Here is a 22676-nt window from a genome sequence, read left to right on the forward strand (position 1 = left end):
CAACTCATAGGTCACGGTGTTTAAGTCCATATGCATACGAGTAGTCTACACGTCAGTCTTCGACTAATATAAATGTTGACTACTTCTGCATACTAATAACTAGTTCTGCACCTTAACAATTCCGTGATCCTTTGATTGACGTCTATTGGAACCTGCTGGTCAGAGGACTCTATTTTGAGTAAAAGTGAAAATCTTAATCAGTATGGAAAATAATGTAATTCAAATGTCAAGTTGTCATCTTGAGACATCCAAGTGAATACGTGTTCTTTCAGATCATTAGGTACGACACGACTTGGCTACTTATTGATGATCCATTTTTTATAACGAAGAAGTGGCGGTCATTCGGCTCTGAAATATGCCTTGGTTATGGTCACACAGACTAACAGGTAAATTAAGATAAGACTAAATTTAAAATATGAATAACAAAACCCTATTTTACAAGTAGTTTACTAAAATATTACAAACAAGCCTGTGTTAGAATATCTTATATGGATGAACAACTAAATTCCTACACTCCTTTTTGGTGAAGGTATCCTACATGATTATCCTTAACTCAGACGCTGTAAAATTCATAACGGAATTAAGTCAGGGTCACTGAAGACATGGGGGAAAAGGCCGGAGTTTCTTTCGATATTCATAAAAGTATTGATGACGGAAGTATCAAAGAGCAGATCCGCGGGCGAGGATAAAGTGAATATATTTGAATCAAGCTAAAATAGTATACAGTGACCACGAGGACGCATGCGGAAGACGTGCAGACGCGGTCAAAAACCCCGATATAGCATAGCGTGTCTGACTGGGGTAGCTTTTGGCAGCCTCGTGAGACACTATGAACTCGCTCCAACCGCCGCGAAATCCTCGACAGCTGCTCCGTGCGTTCGTTTGTGCGCTGTTTCTGTAAATTTGATTCACATGGCGTTCAGTTGCTTGCAGCCGAATCCGTAACTTTAACCCTGTATGCACGGACTGCCAGTGCAATTGACAGTCTCCAGGAGCCCGGTAACAGGAATCGAACGAGGTCCTGCTTGCTCACGTGGTGGAGTCAAGATCGAACGCGCTACAGAGCCAAAAGATGTTTCGCCAGAGCACAAGATATTGGCACCTGATCCCTTTGACACGACATTTTCTAGAACTCTTATTCTGGCTACCGTCACACGTTTTCGTACTGACATACGGGGAAGATTCGTTGTCACCGTGCTGGCCTCAGCAACCTTGGCATAAAATTTCTTCATGAGACGGGTACCTTGTGCGAATGTCACAATCGAGTCGCATAAAAAAATCAACAAGGTGACGCACTTATTTTTATTATTATCATCATTATTACTATTATATATATATATATATTATATATATATATATATATATATATATATATATATATATATATATTATATATATATCTTAAGGACGGTTAACGATTTCGATCGGTTGTGGGAGCAGACTCGGAACAAAATGGATTCGCGACTGATCGAGACCTTCCTTTCGTCCCGAGCTTGGCTCTAGCCTGAATAAAAGCCATTAAGTGCGTCATAACATTAAAGGGTGTTAAGATTAGGCGGGAATTCCTTATCGAAACGGACAGACATGGTCAACGAAACCTTTTTTGATTAAATCAAGAGGGATACTGGTACATCAAACCTATGTTGACATAACTTGGAATGGACTTGAAATATCTTTTGAAGAAAAAATACTTCAAATCTAAATTACAAATAGGACAACATGAGAGTCGGTGTTGAGGTGGTTACTATTTCGGGTCGTTGACCGTTTCTTGGACGAAGGTACGTTTCCCTTGGCCATGTGGATTCTCGATGAAAATTTCGTCAGTGGCAGCTGAATGAAATAATGTAACTGCATTGCCAAGGAATGTCAATTTTCGGCCCAATAAAGCCCTACACATCAATGCATTCGCAGATTTAGTGGTGCAAATGAGTCATGTAATCCTAGGAAATGATAGCGAGTTGTTACTAGTATTTATAGTAGTAATATCATCATTATTATTTATCAACATGTATCCACCTACTTAACAAATTTAATGGGATCCCCTTCCCCGAGAACCACGTGACCAAAAATGCATTCTTCACCGCGTCAAAGCTATTTGGCGTAAAACGTTAAAATCGAATGTACACCGAAGAAATATATATATATTTTTTCATACAGCGCCTTCAAGAGGAATGCAAATATGTATCTCTGGGTGTGGGAACCGTATGACAAACGTTTGCAATCAATAATTAATGACATCAAAATAACGACGACCATCGTTTGATTTTGAATTTAAACTTAATTTGAACCTGGACCTGGACCACATTTCACCTTTTCCCCACCGGAGTTACCGACCGTCGGGGATCAAACTTTCGTCGACGCCATCAACGCATATACTTCTATGAATAAAGGACATTCTAAAACTAAAATTATTCATTAACCATTTGTAAGCCAATCTTACGTTGTAGCCTTCAGGACCTCGCTACTGGCAAGTCTAAAAATTTAACTAAGACGCTACTAGACCCTGCTAATACATAGAGTGCTAACATAAAAAAGTGGGGTGAGAGAGAGGAGAGGAAAAAACAAGAAATTTGGTTATGGACACTTACCGAGGAAGGAATTTTCATTGAGGATAGGTAGCTTGTTGAGTTTTTTCCACTTGCTGTCAGTGCGATATTCGATGTCAAAATACTCAACCGGTACGCCTTTGCTGACTGGGGGTATCCAGCTGATCAAGTAGCCATCCTTGACCTTTTCCACAGTCACGTTGGTAGGTGGGAGGGGCCGGCCTACCGGAAGCGGTCCTTTGTCAATGGTGTCAATGATGGGAGCGCACACCAACAGGAGCAGTTTTCGCGGCAGCGGCAGCAGCAGCAGCAGCAGCAGCGGTATCATCATCACCATCATCATCATCACCATCATCATCATGATCACCGTCATCATCATCAATTGGTGACGTAGGAACACAGCAGACGGTCCGAACGGCGACGTGGCGAGAGACCAGGCGTCCGTGGCACCAACCAAAGGGGCAGGTGTCGTGTCGTGTGTTGTCGTGTATGTCGTGTAGTGTCGTGGTCGTGAAGTGTGAGAGGCCGTGGAACCGTGAGAAAAGTATGGGAATATGGGAGCGATGTAGAGTGATTTGGGTGATGTACAGGTGTATGTCATATAGGGACGTGATTCGAGTGGTGACAACAGCAATGGCAATGTGTATACATGATTGATGAAAGATTTTCATCAGTGTTCGTGTTGCGAATGTAGTATATATTCATGTTGGTGTAGCGATGGTAAAAGTGTAGCATTGATGGTGAGGGCGTTAGAGGTATGGGTGATGTGACCGATTCAGAAAACAGTTCACAATGTAGTAGTGATCAAGATGATAAACGTTGGGTGGAATGTAAAAGGAAGAGATAAGAAAGGGCACACATGTGCACACATGTGTGATGTGGTGTGTGTGTGTGTGTGTGATTGAGTACGCGCATTTGTATATGCACAAGGTAAGTAACCCAGAAGTAACCGTTATGTCCATTGTACCCGGCATTGAGAAATAACAAATCAAAGATACAGAAACAAAACAAAGCAAATAAACATATGAGTAGGCGACAAGGTATCCATGGTGATAAGAAATGATACACGTTACACAGGATCATGCGTAAGAGGACGAGGGAGAGAGGGAGGAAGGGAGGGAGAGAAAAAGAGTAATGAGGAAAACGAGGGAGAAGAATAGATAGTAAGGAAAAGGAGACAAAGAGGGTTAGAGGCAATGGAGTTGTTAAGGACGTAACATACCGGATGCCAGATAGGGAGGTGATTGTACACATTACGACAGTAAAGGCAGTGTTGAAGAGAGTGAAGAGTTAACGTGGAATGAAGTAATTAGAGTTTTAAAGATAAAATGTTGTTGGAATCAGGTAAAGTATTTGGGGTTTATTAGTCAGGTGTTGACGGGAGAGAAGGGGGTAAGTAGGGGAGGGTGATCATTGGGTTAACCGTGGTTTTGTTCCAATAATTGGGTTGTGCATGTGATAGTGTGTCAATTACGTAAGAAGAGAGAATGGAGTAATGACGGATGGTTTAAGAAAACAGAATGTAGTTGTGATTCAGCGATGTTAGTTGATGCAAAGTTTGATGTGGGGTTAGCGGTGGAGCGATCGTTTTATGGTGATAATGACCATTGTGTACATTTGTGATGATCCGTTGTGTGTGTGTGTGTGTGTGTGTGTGTGTGTGTGTGTGTGTGTGTGTGTGTGTGTGTGTGTGTGTGACAATTGGTAGAGTACACCGTTGTTGACGTTCGCATTGTCGAATTTGCGTGACAGTTTAGGCGGCGGTGAGGATGTGATTATATTGTTTTGGTGTAGATTGCATGTGAAGGTCAACGAGATAGTGTCGATACAGAGGAAATATATAAACCATTCCCAACATTCATGACCAGGTTCAAGGTGCAATTTGATATTTGTGGATAAGGTTGTATATGTTAAAGTATAGCAAAGTATTTAAAAATCGTGAGTGGAGATAGGTATTTGCGGTATGCACAAAACGGGAGGGCGAGTCCCCCAAGTGTGGCCAAAACATACAAATAGTTGAAAATAGTTTTCAAAAAGGAAACAAACATAATAATAATGATAATGATAATGATGATGATGATGGAGGTTATAACCGACAACATAAACGATAACAGTAATAATAATAAAAAAAAAATAGAATAAATAATACAGACCGACAGCAACAAAAGAAAAACGAAGGAAGACACGTACGCATAAAATCAGTACATATCGTGTTTTCACGCACGAATCACACAATGTGTAAATATTTTTGTATGATTGGCATACATCATGTTCATAAATGTGTATGCCCAGGGCATTAGAACAGTAAAAATACATAAATAAAAGAAAAAATCATATGTACACACACACATATATACATATGTATATGTATATATATACACATACACACATATATACATATATATATATATATATACATATATACATATATAAATATATACATATATATATATATATATATATATATAATGGTGGAAAACCGAAGTAAAATAATTTCAATAATTCAGAAATGCATGTATGTTCATATAAAGTGTGTGTGTGTGTGTGTGAGTGCGTGTGTGTACGCACAAGCACATATGCGCATGCACAATATATATATATATATATATATATACATATATATATATATATATATATATATACACACACACACATTCGTTTAAACGCATTGAACGTACGGGTGAAAGGTAATACCAATTCACGAACAATTTTGAACGAGTCGTGTGTGAAAGTTGAGTTTGTGTATTTGCGTGTGTGTGTGTGTGTTTGTGTGTGACGAGAGAGAGAGAGAGAGAGAGAGAGAGAGAGAGAGAGAGAGAGAGAGAGAGAGAGAGAGAGAGAGAGAGAGAGAGAGAGAGAGAGAGAGAGTGTCGCACGTATACGAACGGCGCAGCGCGCGTGTATCATCGCGTGAGTTTATCGTGTGGCATGAGACCACAGTATCAGGAATGTAATTGAGGCAATGTAAATGAGACGAGGATCGTATTGATACGAGTGGCGCCAATGTTCGCATGCACAGTGACATTGTTTTCATTATGTATTTATTGTAAATTCACAACGGCCATATCCACCCGATCAAATGTATAATGTAACAATTTCAATGATTGTTATATATTTTTAAGATTGCAGTAGCATTGCCGATCCCATACGTACGGGGTGGTGTGTGGTTGTCAAAGATAACAAGGAAGTGGATACAGTGAGTTGTTGTAGTGTGGGAGTGCGATGAATCGATGATCAAGGACGTTGATGATGTTTGTTAATTGAAGTGTAATAATAATTGTGTTGGTGGTTATGGCAGTTGTAGAAGTTGCGATTCAGGATTAACAAAATGGTATTGAGGCGATGGTGATGGTTGTAGTTGTAATGGTGACATGCAATATATTTTATGATTATTATTTTCATCACCAATATCATTATTTGATTGTTCAATAATTGTTTTCATCATGATTTGAAAGCATTGTTACCGATGATTGATGTGTAGTTGTAGTTTGGGACGGGATGATCGACGTTATTGATTGATGAGACAATGATAAGGAATAAATGTTATTGTTTACATTGATTGATGACGATGTGGATGTGGTGGGGTGTATAATTGTTTAAGTCCGTGGAGTGTCCATGTTTCGTGTTGTCCATATAGTTGTATGGAGTCAGGAGGTTTGGTTGGTGTTGGAGGACATGGCGTCCCAGCAGGTGGTGGTGGTGGTGGTGGTGAAGGTGGTGGCGTGCGCGGCAGGCAAAAGACGGAGAAGAAAATAAAATCCGTGATAGATTGAAAGGAGGTTGTCCCCGGTTCCAAGTTGGGCAGCAACAGTTGTGGTTAAAACAGCAACAGTTATAGATAAATAGGAGATAAATAGGGCTCTCTAAAGAAATAAACAGGAAGTAGTCTTTCTCTCCAAACAGTAACAAAGATATGATACACCTATACTTTTTTTCAATTTACTTGTTGATAATGACAATAATAATCAATAATAATAATAATAATTACAATGATAATGGTAATAATGACAATAATAAATATAATGATATAGTAATAACAATAAATATAATGAAATGGTAATAACAATAACAGTAATGACAATAAATAACAATCTTCTGCAATAATAAAACATAATAATAATAATGGCAATAATAATAATAAAAATATAATGACAATCATATAATAAAATAACGATATAATAATATCATTGACAATGATAAATTATTATATTAACAAAAATAAACAAAATGAACATTCATCAAATGGTTATAATGACATGTTTCCTATCAGTACATCAATAACAAATAAGACTTCCCCATCCTCACCAATATCCCACCCTACCCTCGAAGTATCGGACGCTGGTTGTTCTAAAGATGAAAATTGCAGACACCGTTGTTCAGTATCTTTTCTACCTTCAGTAGTTCACGAATTTATTTTGACAACAGATCTTCTTCATACAACCACGAAGAGATACGTGTGTATAATTCTGACATGTCAAAGGCCAGGCCAAGGTGTCCGCAATAGTACTGTTAGAGAAAGTAACATGCATAACTGGCTCTGATCAAGAGCGTTATTCTCGGCGCTTATGCTGCGGTGTCATTTTTACAATGCATGAATCATGTTTCGAGCGATTAATGTAGCCGTCGATATCCTCATACTAATCAATGCATAACTTTTAACATTTGCCCTTGCGGTGCGCCAGTTATACATGCTTACTGTAAAGAGAGGAGGAAAAATCGTCAATTTTGTTCTTATCCGTCATTTCACTGGGAAAATAGAGTAACGGATTCTTAAGAATTAATGACTTTCCCTGCCTGTGTAAGGACTGGGCGTGGGATGTTAAAATCCTGTCCACCACCAGCTTTTACACGGTTTCTGCTTGGCCATACACATGCTTCAAGTGGTTGCAGGGATTTCTGTGGCTTCCCGCACTGCAGATGGCAGCATAAACTCCCACAGTCAACTCGTACAGCCACGGTCAAAAGTTCTCCTACAGGGATCAGTGACTTTTTCTTTCTTTTTTCTTTTGTCAAACTTGGAAACGGACTCAACAATTAATCATCGACAGTCAACTATTACCGGGGGGAAAGTTACAGAGGGCACTCATATATGCGTTCCATGAGAATATTATATACACACACACACACACACACACACACTATATATATATATATATATATATATATATATATATATTATATTATATATAAATAAATATATATAAATATTTATTTTTATATATATATATATATATATATATATACATATATATATTTATATATACATATGCTAATAAGAACACGGGTACGTGTGTTCACTTAAGCAAAGTAGACCACTTGGAAAAAAGAAACTAACGAAGCAGAGCGCTTTCGTATATTACATCTTCAGTGCAACAAGTACATGTACTTGTTGCACTGAAGATTTAATATACGCCAGCGCTCTGCGTCGTTAGTGTCTTTTTCCCAGTGGTCTACTTTGCACATATATATATATATATATATATATATATATATATATATATACAGACACACACACACACACATATATATATATAAATACACACACACACACATATATATATATATATAAAAACATATATATATATATATATATATATATGAATATATATATATATATATATATATATAATATATATAATTAAAAAAGGTCAGGAATACATCTGCGCAGAGGATTCCGACCATGACTGTACGAATGGAGACTGAACTGTCCCACCTGAGTACCGGAACCTCATCACTGTTTTCCTTCTTCTTCGTCTCTCTCTCTCTCTCTCTCTCTCTCTCTCACACACAACTAAAACCACAAACAAAATAGAATTATAATACATGGAAAGAGAGACGGTTCCCAACGAGCGTTGTTCCTTTCCTGTGTACTGCAATTTCGTAAATAGTTAAATAAACAAATACACCTATACATTCAATGAAACACATAATACACTATGAATATATATCCGCTTGTAACGCGTGCACATGTAATATACTGTATATAGTCATATACCGCCGTCTGAAGGATATTAAGAAAGTTTTCCGTACAAACGCTCATTGAACAATCACCCATTTCGAGTCCACTGCTGAACAAAGGCATCCCAAACTATCCAACGAGTCGTGCAACTACACCATTCTCTGCCACACCACTCTTGCAAACTTATCTGTTACGTCTCTCCACCTCTGTTCTTCTTCCACGCTTCCCATCTCGCAGCGTCCCAGCAGTCCTTTCTGGCTAACTTCCCTGCCCAATACAATTCCTTTCGATCCCGGACCTCCGTAATGGCGGCCGCGAACGCTACCATTGCTCCATCAAGTCGTGAGTATAATTACAGTTGTTTACCTATTTTCATTTCCCGAATTGTAGTATTTGAGGATGGAGCTATGCTAACTGGGCCTCATCTTTTTGCCTCCACTCATCAAACAGTCTTAAATTAATTTAAGGTGTTGACCTGAATTATATTTTCATGTAATTTGCTCGGGGTTGACTGCTGCAACTTCAAGAGGATCACTTCCCAATCTAGACCTGTGCAGAGGTTGTAAAGATGCTTGATGGGCTACGACCGATTTTCGACCATCGTCATTTGGTGCCGGTTTAGTATGTGGCCTACCTTTTTGAAACTGGTTCAGTATGTGGCCTACCTTTTTGAAACTGGTTCAGTATGTGGCCTACCTTTTTGAAACTTGTTTAGTATGTGGCCTACCCTATTTGAATGTCTTCTGCATCAGGAAATTTTTTAAACAAACAACAATACTTTAAAAATGTTTTCATTTAAGCCAAACCTAACTTAACCTAACCCTAACCTAAGCTAACCCTAACTTAGCCCTAACCTAACTTAACCCTAACCTAACCTAACCTAGCCCTAATCTAATCCTAACCTAACCTAGCCCTAACCATAACCTAACCATAACCATAACCTAACCCTAACCTTAACCTAACCTAACCTGCAGAGCTGGGTGCGTTCCTCGGTGCATTGAATAGGTAGGCCACATACTATACCAGAGAAAAAAAATCGTAGGCCACATACTAAAACGGCACCCGTCATTTCAGCAATGGACTGCAAAGCAGCACCCAATCTCCACTTCTACAAGACGGGGCGGCACCGAAAGGCTAGTACTGGGTCTCTAGATCAGGCCCAGAAACTCACTCTATTCACCCTTCCACTCCCCTCCAAATATCTCCCAATCGCTTATTCCTTTTTTATGCGACCTCACAACTCTCTCTTGTCCTAGACGATGAGATCCCCTCTGTCAGTTTGATCTACTCCTTTTGTTGTCCTGAGCACTATTATCAAGTCACCAAATACTCTTCTCTTTCAGTGTTGGTAGGCCCAACACTTTCAGTCTCTCTTGTACAATTTATTTGCAAGGCTAGGAACCTGCTTGGCCGTTGCTCTTTGTATTCTCTCAATTCTACATCCTTTACCTTATATGGAGACCACATTGTCACTGTGTATACAAATCTGAGGCAGTTCAGGCATTCTGTAATTTTTTTTATCACTTTTATGTTCATTTATAGTTTATGCTTCACCCACAAATTTGCTTGTATGTCTGTCATGTGATACGACATTTATGGCCAATACTCCCAGATGTTTCTCTTTTGCTTTTGTATTTTTTTCTTTTCCATTCAGTAATAAACAAGAGTGTATGGTGTTAATAGTCATACCTGCTATTATTCTTATGGATTTGTCAACATTTTGGTGAACAAAACATTTGTTAACACAGTTGAACAAAAAATATTACTTTCATTTCTAGTCCAAAGTTCAACTAATAAAGTTCTCAAGCATATAAAAACAATGAGAATTTTTTTTTTAATATTCCTGTCACTTTGTATAAGACATTTTAGAAAAAATCATTCATCTTGTTCCTTCTATTATAACTTAGTATGTACCTAATTGTAATGTACATGGAAATAACTATGCTAGTGGAGCCATATCTTTTTTCCATCAACCAAACTTAGCCTTAAATTTGTTTATGGATTTTGATTACATTATTTCATCTTTGAGACTATTGTAAAATTTGATGCATCAGTATGAAAAACTATGTTCCTTAATATCCTTCAGGCTTCTTCTTCAATTTTTTTTCTAATTACCTCATTATATTCTTCTAGCCCAAAAGAAGATATTCTCTGTTACTTTTTGTCATTAATCTGAACTCTACAAACATGTTACTTCTCTCTCCTTTCTTCTGAAGCTTTGTATTTACCTGCCATTATTCCCCTATGCTCATTGGGTCCTATCTCCAACAATCAAAATTAGCCTTCAATTTGTTCATGGTTTCAGTGTACATTTGTAATTATATAAACATATCCAGCACAGTACATATAAACACACCATACCAACGATGGATACCTGCAATTGGTGGTACAGCAACGGAGAATTCAGAGCTTCATCTCCTTATTGTCTGTTTTCAAACATGTCAATACCCTTACTTTCATTTAGAGATGCCCCAAGGGACCATTACTCTTTATCTGGACCAGGCCTAAAATCTCTCTCTAACAACTTACTGTATATCTTCTATCTTTTCATGCAAAGAGAGCTGACACATGATCCCTGCTCCCATCCTCCTCCTCCTACTACAACTACTATATAGAAAAATCCTACTCTAATACATGATATACAACAGTGAAACATACCTCCCCAGAGATATCTATGGGAGGGCTTAAGAAACATTGCCAGCTGATGTGAGGCTATGGGTTCCCAGTCAGTGAAATCCAAGGCAACTGTTACTGGTATTATTATGAATTAATTGTTGCCTCAATTTTCATTAAGTGGAAAATCCACAACCCCACAATGGCAGGCAACAGTCCTCACGACCTCCCACAGATCTCTTTGGGGAAGAAACTTAAGACTCTTGTCTTTTTGTGTTAGTGTGGAACTGTTTCTACATACCTAGCTGAAGGTAGTAGAAGGTAGTAGGAGGAGAGTAGTTGCTTGCTGTCAGCTCTCCATGAGTGAAAAGGTGTAAGAAATACAGTTGAAGTTGATAGAAAGAGAGAGAGAGCTTGGGCCCAATCTGGAGACCAAGTATCATCCCCTTCCGGTGAAGGTGAGGGGGTTAACAGGTTTTGAAAAGGGACTCTTTCTTTCTCCATCTTGCAAGACTACCACATGCAGATACCTGTTACTGGTCCCTATTATTAGACATGTGTATGTATGCATGTATATGCATGCATATATATATATATATATATATATATATATATATATATATATATATATATATATATATATATATATATACACACACACACACACACACCAGTGTTTATTAGCACACATACACATATATATACACACACACACATACATATACACACACACACACACATGCAAACTTCTATACAAGTGAGTACATGTATATATTACATACTGGTACATTTATACACAACTGAATATAGACATATGAGTGTTCTTTTAAGTACAAAATCACTAGTCAATCATTTTATTACCTTTGACAGAATTACCAACTTCTATCTATCATATTCATGTAAAAGAACACATATTTATTTTCATTTAATTAGTCAATCACATCAAACATGAAATGCATCAAAATATAATAAAAAGCTAAACAATAAACATTCAATATTCATGCACTTCATCATGCAGTGTGCCATATAAGAGATTTTGCAGAGTACAAATGGGTAAAAAATAAATTAGCAAAATAATAAATCAAATAAGAAATGACAAGAAAAAGATATAATTAAAAATATATATAAAAAAAGGCAGACTGAAGCAAATGGTACTTCAAATCAAACATGTCTCATTTAAGTTGATGCTTTATGCAGTGAAAATATCAATAGTGATTTATTCTATACGAACCTTGCAGCATTACTGACAATATCATACCAGAAAAATATCAAAAGCCACTTTCAATTGATACATAAAAAGCCTACCCCTTCTTCCACGAAAATATTTTACATTCAATGGTATGTTTAATTAAATGTAGGTGCAAGAATACTAATACTAATTAATTTTTTCACATATATCTTACGAAATGTAAGCTTGCTCATCAAAAATAATCAGAACATGGAAAACACATGTACTGAATGTACACATGAACATGCACACACTCACGAGGAAAAGACAGAAGACCTGAAAAATGGAAAATATATACTTGTCATAGAAATGAATATGTACAAGCGTGCAGAGAGGAAAAGAGAAAATATGAAAAAGATGTCATAGAAAAAAGTAAAGATCAACCAAAACTATTCTACAGATTTGTAAACAGCAAACTGAAAAACAAACAAGATTTGGAGAAATTAAGACGAGGAGTTGAATACACAGAGGAAATTGAAATGGCGGAAATTATGAACAAACATTTTAAATCAGTGTTTACAAGGGAGAACATACAACCAGAAGAGATCGAATGGAAAGAGAAAGTCCCCCCCATGAAAGAAATAGAAGTAACAAAGAATGAAATATTGAAACACTTGAGTAATCTTGATGTCAGAAAATCGCATGGACCAGATGAAATAGCAAACTGGATTTTAAAAGAATGCAGGAATGAACTGGCAGACAAAATACATAGCATAATAAACAGTTCCTTGAAAGAAGGAAAAGTCCCAGAAGATTGGAAAAAAGCAAATATAGTACCTATATATTAAGGGGGAAATAAAGAAGACCCTACCAACTACAGACCAGTCTCTCTAACAAGTACAATAGCAAAAATATGTGAAAGAATTGTCAAAAGTATATGGGTAAAATATTTAGAAAAAAAACAATGTGCTAAATCCAAGACAATTTGGATTCAGACAAGGACGATCATGCGTCACCAATTTAATATGTTTCTATTCAAGGCTAATAGATATAATACAAGAAAGAGATGGATGGGCTGATTGTGCATTTCTAGACCTAAAAAAAGCTTTTGACAAAGTACCACATAAGAAGTTGCTTAAGAAATCAGAAACTGAAGGAGGAATACAGGGCAAAAGGCTTAAATGGATGGAAGACTTTTTGCAAGAAAGAAAAATGAGAGTAGTGATAAGAGACAAACACTCAAAATGGGATGAAGTAATAAGCGGTGTTCCACAAGGAACAGTTCTGGCCCCAATAATGTTTGCTATATATATTAATGATATGGATGACGGAATTGAAAGTTATATGAGCTTCTTTGCAGATGATGCAAAACTGTTAAAAAAAAAGTGAACACGGAAGAAGATTGTGAATCACTACAGAGTGATCTAAATAAAGTACAGGAATGGAGTAGGAAGTGGGAGATGGAGTTCAACACTAAAAAGTGTAGTATAATGGAATTTGGAAAAAGCAAAAACAGAATAACAGGATCATATAAATTGGGAGAAGAAGGAATAAAAAAAGTAGAAAATGAGAAGGACCTGGGAGTCATTGTTATGAACAATATGTCACCTGAGAAACATATAAATAAGATTTTTTGAGAAACTTATAACTTAATAAGAACAATCAAAGTGGCATTTACATACCTGGATGAAGAAATGGTGAAGAAAATTCTAATAACTGATAAGACCAAGATTGGAATATGCAGCAACGATATGGTCACCAAGTACAAAAAAATGTATAAAAAAACTTGAAAGAATACAAAGAGCAATTACAAAATTGGCACCAACACTCAAAACTATCATATGAAGAGAGACTAGCAAAACTTGAACTACAGACACTAGAGTAAAGAAGAGAGAGAGGAGATTTGATAGCTATTTACAGAATCATGAAAGGCATAGAAATTATTGATGGAGAGAATCTGATAAAATGGGATGCTAGAAATACAAGAGGACACGGAGAGAAAATCAAGAAAGACAGCTATAGAAGAGATCTGAAAAAGAACAGCTTTCCTCACAGAGTAATAGACAGTTGGAACAAGTTAGATAAGAAAGTGGTGTGTGCAAAAACAATACATCAATTTAAAAATAGTTTAGATAAAATGAGATATGAAGATGGGACACCACGAGCATAGCTCCCCTTCCCGTAAAATACAACTAGGTAAATACAACTACAACTAGGTAAATACACACAGTTCGACCGTGCAGTAGTACTGCTCTTAACAGCTAATTCAGTAAAGTGAAAATTTTAGGATAGTTGCACTACAAGTCGGTACTCCAGCTCTGGTGGGCAAGGAGTTCTATGTATCTACATATGTGTGTGTGTGTGTATTTACCTAGTTGTATTTTATGGGAAGGGGAGCTATGCTCGTGGTGTCCCGTCTTCATATCTCATTTTATCTAAACTATTTTTAAATTCATGTATTGTTTTTGCACACACCACTTTCTCGTCTAACTTGTTCCAACTGTCTATTACTCTGTGAGGAAAGCTGTTCTTTTTCAGATCTCTTCTATAGCTGTCTTTTTTTATTTTCTTTCCGTGTCCTCTTGTATTTCTAGCATCCCATTTTATCAGATTCTCTCTATCAGTAATTTCTATGCCTTTCTTGATTCTGTAAATAGCTATCAAATCTCCTCTCTCTCTTCTTTGCTCTAGTGTCTGTAGTTCAAGTTTTGCTAGTCTCTCTTCATATGATAGTTTTGAGAGTGTTGGTGCCAATTTTGTAATTGCTCTTTGTATTCTTTCAAGTTTTTTAATACATTTTTTTGTACTTGGTGACCATATCGTTGCTGCATATTCCAATCTTGGTCTTATCAGGGTGATTAGAATTTTCTTCACCATTTCTTCATCCAGGTATGTAAATGCAACTTTGATTGTTCTTATCAAATTATAAGTTTCTCCAAAAATCTTATTTATATGTTTCTCAGGTGACATATTGTTCATAACAATGACTCCCAGGTCCTTCTCATTTTCTACTTTTTTTATTCCTTCTTCTCCCAATTTATATGATCCTGTTATTCTGTTTTTGCTTTTTCCAAATTCCATTATACTACACTTTTTTGTATTGAACTCCATCTCCCATTTCCTACTCCATTCCTGTACTTTATTTAGATCACTCTGTAGTGATTCACAATCTTCTTCCGTGTTCACTTTTTTCAATAGTTTTGCATCATCTGCAAAGAAGCTCATATAGCTTTCAATTCCTTCATCCATATCATTAATATATATAGCAAACATTATTGGGGCCAGAACTGTTCCTTGTGGAACACCGCTTATTACTTCATCCCATTTTGAGTGTTCGTCTCTTATCACTACTCTCATTTTTCTTTCTTGCAAAAAGTCTTCCATCCAATTGAGCAGTTGGCCTGTATTCCTCCTTCAGTTTCTAATTTCTTAAGCAATTTCTTATGTGGTACTTTGTTAAAAGCTTTTTATAGGTCTAGAAATGCACAATCAGCCCATCCATCTCTTTCTTGTATTATATCTATTAGCCTTGAATAGAAACATATTAAATTGGTGACGCATGATCGTCCATGTCTGAATCCAAATTGTCTTGGATTTAGCACATTGTTTTTTCTAAATATTTTACCCATCTACTTTTGACAATTCTTTCACAAATTTTTGCTATTGTACTTGTTAGAGAGACTGGTCTATAGTTTGTAGGGTCTTCTTTATTTCCCCCTTTATATATAGGTACTATATTTGCTTTTTTCCAATCTTCTGGGACTTTTCCTTCTTTCAAGGAACTGTTTATTATGCTATGTATTTTGTCTGCCAGTTCATTCCTGCATTCTTTTAAAATCCAGTTTGCTATTTCATCTGGTCCATGCGATTTTCTGACATCAAGGTTACTCAAGTGTTTCAATATTTCATTCTTTGTTACTTCTATTTCTTTCATAGGGGGGACTTTCTCTTTCCATTCGATCTCTTCAGGTTGTATGTTCTCCCTTGTAAACACTGATTTAAAATGTTTGTTCATAATTTCTGCCATTTCAATTTCCTCTGTGTATTCAACTCCTCGTCTTAATTTCTCTAAATCTTGTTTGTTTTTCAGTTTGTTGTTTACAAATCTGTAGAATAGTTTTGGTTGATCTTTACATTTTTCTATGACATCTTTTTCATATTTTTTCTTTTCCTCTCTGCACGTTTGTACATATTCATTTCTATAACAAGTATATATTTTCCATTTTTCAGGCCTTTTGTCTTTTCTCCATCTGGTCCAAACTTTGTCTCTTTTGTCTTTTAACTCCCTACAACTTTTGTTGTACCAGCATTTTACATATTCTTTTTCTTGTTTTTGTCTTGGGACATACTTTTCCACTCCTTTTTTTTTTTTTTTTTTTTCTTTTTTTGTCAAACTATTCCATTTCTCTTCCACTGTAGTTTCTTCTTTGTATATTCCTTCCCAGTTTGCTTTTTGAAAGAATTCTCTTATTTTATCAAAGTTTGTTTTTTCATACATCATTCTTCCTCTTCTATATTGTTCATTTCTTTTCATGTATTTCTCCTCATTTAGTTCCAGTTCAATCAATATGTGGTCACTTTTACTTATTGGTGTTTTATATTCAATCTTTTCCACTATTCTAGGTTCAGATGTAATTATTAGGCCTAGTCTCGATGGTTCTTCTTCATTTCTATACCTAGTGTTCTCCTGTATCCACTGTGTCATTGTATGGTCAGTAATCATCTCAAGTAGAGCGTTTCCCCATGAGCTGTCTCCACCCTTTACTGTCATCTCTTCCCAGCAGATTTCTTTCCAATTAAAGTCGCCCATCATAACTATTCTTCCTCCATCTTCCATTATCTTATTTAATGTTATCTTTGTGTCCTCTACCATACTTTTATGTTCACTCTCTTCCCATGAGGCTGTTTTCGGAGGCACATAATTTATCACAAACTTTCTGCTCTTCTTACCTCTGTCTTCCACTTCGATCATAATCTCTACTGTATTCTTTCCATATGTGACACACCTCACGTTTATATTCTTCTTAGTCAGGAACATAACTCCATCCCCTTGCTTTGTCTCTCTGTTTCTAATCCAATAATTATATGCATCATGTCCTACACTGTTGGGTGGTAGTGGACCTTTTAATTTTGTTTCTACAATTCCCATTATGTCCAGTTCTTTTTCCTTCAGATAATCATTCAACTCATTCAATCCTGTTATTAATCCATCTATATTTGTGTAAGACACTCTTAGTTTTCTGCCACTTCCATTGTGTTCTCTGTTTCCCTTTTGTTTTTCTCTGGTATTTCGAATTTCCTTACTTTCATATTCACTACTCTCCAATAGAATTTATCTTTTTCTGACTCTCTTTTGGTCTCGTTTTTTTCCTTAGCTTCGTGTCTTTTCCTTTTTTCCTCCTCTCTTTCCTCTTTATTCATTTCCCTTTTTATCCATACATTTTTCTATTGTTCACTTGTTGCTAGTTTCCCTGTTTTGGATAAGATATTCTCTGCCGTCGTTTGTGACCTGAATTTAAACTTAATTGGTCTGGTCTTATCTATACTATACTTTCCGAGCCTAAACTTCTCTTCGATTTGTTTCATTATTTCTGGTTCATCTTCCTGAACTAATTCTAGTAAACTGCTTACTTTTTCATTTTCCTCTTTGATTCTTGTGGTTCTATCTGGGTCATGTTTCTCTTCCATTCCTAATATAATTATACATTTCTTTTTATCTGCTAAGTCTCTTACTTTATTCTCCTTCTGTCTCATCACTTTAATAACTGAGTCTTCAGTTTGTTCTTTCATTTGTTGTTTGATTATGTCAGTAAATGCAACTTTACTGTTTTCTTGGATTTTTTTTCCAACCCTCTTTGTTGTCCTTACTATTCCTCTTTAATTCTTCATTCTCCTCTTTTACTTCTTTTAACTGTCTTTTTAATTCTTCAATTTCTTTAGTTAAGTTTTTGTTCGCCTTCTCTAGTTCCAATCTTTCAACACTTTGCGCAATCTTTGTTATCCTACCGAACCTAATCTCCCAATGTTCGGTCATTTGATCAAGCTTTTCCTCTAGTTTTGCCAGTCGGGGGAGGTTGGTATCCGCCGCCCCCTCATTAAATCCTTGGAAGTTATTACCCTCACCTTCCGTTGAACTGCTCTTGTCTATGTTTCTAATCTTTACATTTTTGTTAGTCCCGTCATCAAAACCCAAATCATCGGTCCGCCTTTTGTTTACAAGCCGTCTGGCCTCTTGGACCAAGTCCTCCCCTTCCTCATTTCCTTCCATTTCCCTCAGTAATCCCTCCCCTTCTCCTTTTTCCTCACTTTCCCACTACACCACGAGCAATTCCCCCCCTGTAAATACAATAGGTACTTCCTTTGCTTTGGGATCCACGAAAATTTCACTTTTTCTTCAGAACGTCCTCTACGCCGTCCATTCGATGAAGTGTGTGTGTGTGTGTGTGTGTGCGCGCGCGCGCAGGGTGCATTACCCATAGACCGGGTCATACATGAGCACAGAACTCATTCAGGAAGGTAATAAATGTGGATCACGAGTCCAACACGTGATCCAAAACCATGGTGAATCACACGCACATACACACATGTACATGCAGGTACGGTTTACGATGATCTCAACTTCCGCCGTTTCGTGGTTACGGTGCTGGTAGTGCTTGTTCCTGTACTCCATTCCCCATTGTTGATCTTTTCTTATTATACAAAGAATTAGTAAGCGCGAGGGGGGAGGGGATACGTCGTCAATTGACGATAGACCGAGTAAGTAAACGCTGGTCAATCTTGGTAGTGCGCCATTTTCTTTTATTACTTACCATTCGCTCTCTCCATTTTTTTTTTTTTTTTTAGGGGGAGGGAACTATTTGCCCATCATTAGGGCTCCTAGGTGTGAGGTAAATTCTTCTGATGGCAATGCATGGAAGAAAAGGAAAGCAATCACAATATAACATGTATACTTTGGTTGGTTCCAAGCCACTCTGAAAATCGGTTTATGGCGTTGCGTAGGAACGGTACTCCATCGTAACTCGAGTACATACACACAGGGGATCCTCGAGTTATTACGGAGTTCCGCTTCTATACATTGTCGTAAACCTATTTTCGGCGTAGATCATAACCAGCTAAAGTAGCCTATGCAGCTTCCATGGTGAGTACTTTCCTTTTCTTCGATGGGCTGTCATCAAATGAATCTACCTTACACTTGGGAGCCATAACGAAGGGCAGCCCCCCCCCTCTATATATATATATATATATATATATATATATATATACATATATATATATATATATTATATATTTATATATATATACATATATATACATATATATACATATATATATATATATATATATATACATATATATACATATACATATATATATATAAACGAGACCAAATAATAATCGAAAAAGACGGCGTAAGATCGCATTGCGACGTATTCCTCCACAGGGCTCACCAACTAGTTATATATATATATATATACACATATATATATATATATATATATATATATATATATATATATATATATATATACATATATATATATATATACATATATATATACATACATATATATACATATATATATATATATACATACATATATATACATATATACATATACAGTATATATATATATATATATATGGGAATGTAGAGTAAGCACGACCAGTGTTGTAAATACAAAACGGCGAAAGTTGAGACCGTCGTAAACCGAGGAGTCCCTGTATATATATATGTGTATGTATATATATATATATATATATATATATATATATATATATATATATATATATATTGTGTGTGTGTGTGTGTGTAAGCAACCCACGTCCATAGAAATTTTGCAGGGGATCTTTCCCCATAACACCTGCAAATTTGAAGGTGCCAGTGTGATTCACTACTCTTGCATCACGCACAGAGTTCACATGTGGCCTGATCTATGGGTAATGCTGTGACCTTACACTCGCAACTCCTTGCCCATCAAAGTTGGAGTACCGGCTCGCAGTACAGCGATGTTGTTTTTTTTTCCCTAAGCCCTGGATGAGATTCAAACTCGAATCGATGAATTCGTGATCGAGAACAATGTCATGACATCATGACACCATCAAGCCGTGTTATATATATATATATATATATATATATATATATATATTACACACAAACGTACACACACACAAACACACATATTATATATATATATATATATATATATATATATATATATATATATATATATGCCACTCCTACATTGTTCCTTGTTAAATTTCACAATGGGTTACCTTATAATTCTTCACTTTCACTTGTTCCCCACTCCTCCCAATTTACCTCTCCACAACAGAAATCTCCCACCAGTTATATATATATATATATATATATATATATATATATATATATATATATATATATATATATATATATTCCCTGCAGGTGCACAGCCGAGTCCAACAGCACCTCTTTGTATTCAGCCTCAGTTCATCCACTACTGCTAAGCCTCTTACTGTTTTCTCCTGTTGATATTTTCATAGTTATTACTTCAACTTTACTTTCACTACTCTCTCATTCATCTTCACTTGTATATCCTTTTTTTTTTCTTTTTTTACTAATATCATCACCATTCCCATTTTTCTCCTTTAACCCTTCGTGGTAAATTGTATTTTCCTTCTTCCATTGGGGCATCAATATTTCCATTCAGCTTAGTCTCCTTTAACCATTTATCTTAAACCTAGCCGATATAATTTAGTGTATATCAGTGTATTCCACCATTTTTTTATTTACCCTTTCCTCACTTCTAATTCCTTCTTTCGATACTAAGTCCTCATTTTCTGGCCTATCACCCTCCAGTACAAATGTCCTCTTCTATTCCGTCCTTTAACACCCCCACCTCCCAGCCTTTGTTTTCCAGACACTGTCAATTTATAAATATATAATTTCCATGCTTAATTGTTTATCTTATTGACTGTGTTTTATGATTTAATTTAATTTCTATCGGCCGTGTTCCCCTTTGCACGTAGTTACATGACCAAAATACTGACACCGTACTATCTAGCCCTAGACAATCTCCTTGACTTTTTGTATTGCTTGCTTTTCTCTTTCAGGTCTAGATGTGTTCTTCATTCCATTCCAAATGTTTTTTTTTTTTATCTCTTAACAGCGTGTCATTACTCTTTAGCAACTATATTGCCTCTTTATTCTCCTGTTCTTCCTTATTTTGTTTCTCTCTCTCTCTCTGTGTTTTCCCCATGTACCTCTCTCCACTCTCTTTGTTAATCAGTCACCCCTTTAATATAATCTTCATTCAATTCTACCTATGCTGTAGTTTCTTCTAGATTATTCCCTTTCTTATCCTTCTACATCTTATTCACTGTGTACCTGTGTGGATTTGTGCATGTAGTAACTTGGCAAATGAGTGCTTCCTTTCAACTAATCGTAAGTAGTTGTGTATGTAGGCACTCTTTCCTTCTGGGTGTCCTGATTGAATCCTGATTTCTATTTCCTACTTTCTCGTTCTTGTTTGCTTGTAATCATAACCATCATGATGGTTGTATGCACTCCAGTATTATCTATACAAAATAAATTATTCTTCCCTCCTTTAGCCTCAGAACTATCCTCGTAAGTGAGGGAATTGTATAAATTACCTAAGGAATGCAAAAGAAAGGAAGAAAGAAAAATCGCCCTCAATATGTTTCATTCGCGACTTGGGTTTGGTCACTCGCTCTACCCCTGTTTTTGCTCGCATTCCTGTCCCTCCCGTTTTCTATATACGTCCCCCTCTTCCACCCGATCTTGTTATGTACTAACATTCCCTCCTTTAATATTTTCTTTCTATTCAATCGCATTCTTTTTCCAACGCATGTACGATTTTCCTCTTTACCATTTCTCCGCATTTACCTGATCCACTATTCTCTTTACATATCTATACAGCGACAAATCAAAGCCCTGTTTATTTTCCATCACTGATTCTTAATGCCATATTTTTCTTCAGTCTGACAACTATCCACCACGTGCAGGTCGGAAACAATCCATCTGCACTGCTATCAAATCCTATACATCCTTCTTTACAAATGATCCCATATTCACAACAACGTGACTTTCCCCGATTCAGCAATATGAATTTTGATGTTATATCCTATATACAGCACTTATGAATTTGGCTGATTTTTTTCTTTGTGTGTGTGTGTGTGTGTATTCACCTCGGATCTGCTGCAGCCTCTTTTCGAGACAGCCAGACACCACCCTACGGCAGTGAGCTCAGAGCTCATTATTAGCAGATCTCTGGGTAGGTCTGAGACCACTCACACACCGGGAATGCAAGGTCACAACTCCTTGACTAACGTCCCGTACCTACTCGCTGCTAGGTGAACAGGGGCTACACGTGAAAGGAGACAAACCCAACTT

General features: G+C 36.5%; 1 protein-coding gene across 10 annotated transcripts in view; it reads right to left on the reverse strand.

Annotated features, from left to right (window-relative positions):
- The window catches only part of tutl (immunoglobulin superfamily member turtle), a 302646-nt gene that overhangs the window by 104672 nt on the left and 175298 nt on the right, over positions 1-22676 (reverse strand). For 6 of the 10 annotated variants that reach the window (XM_076212758.1, XM_076212753.1, XM_076212756.1 and 3 more), the window contains one exon: positions 2589-2783. In XM_076212758.1, coding sequence (XP_076068873.1) covers positions 2589-2783 — 195 coding nt within the window. The remainder of the gene's footprint in view (positions 1-2588; positions 2784-22676) is intronic. The other 4 variants (XM_076212759.1, XM_076212755.1, XM_076212757.1 and 1 more) reach the window with 1 other exon arrangement.

The sequence above is a fragment of the Oratosquilla oratoria genome, chromosome 30, assembly GCF_046742065.1.
Source record: "Oratosquilla oratoria isolate Oo_2021 chromosome 30, ASM4674206v1, whole genome shotgun sequence".
Classification (NCBI taxonomy): domain Eukaryota; kingdom Metazoa; phylum Arthropoda; class Malacostraca; order Stomatopoda; family Squillidae; genus Oratosquilla; species Oratosquilla oratoria.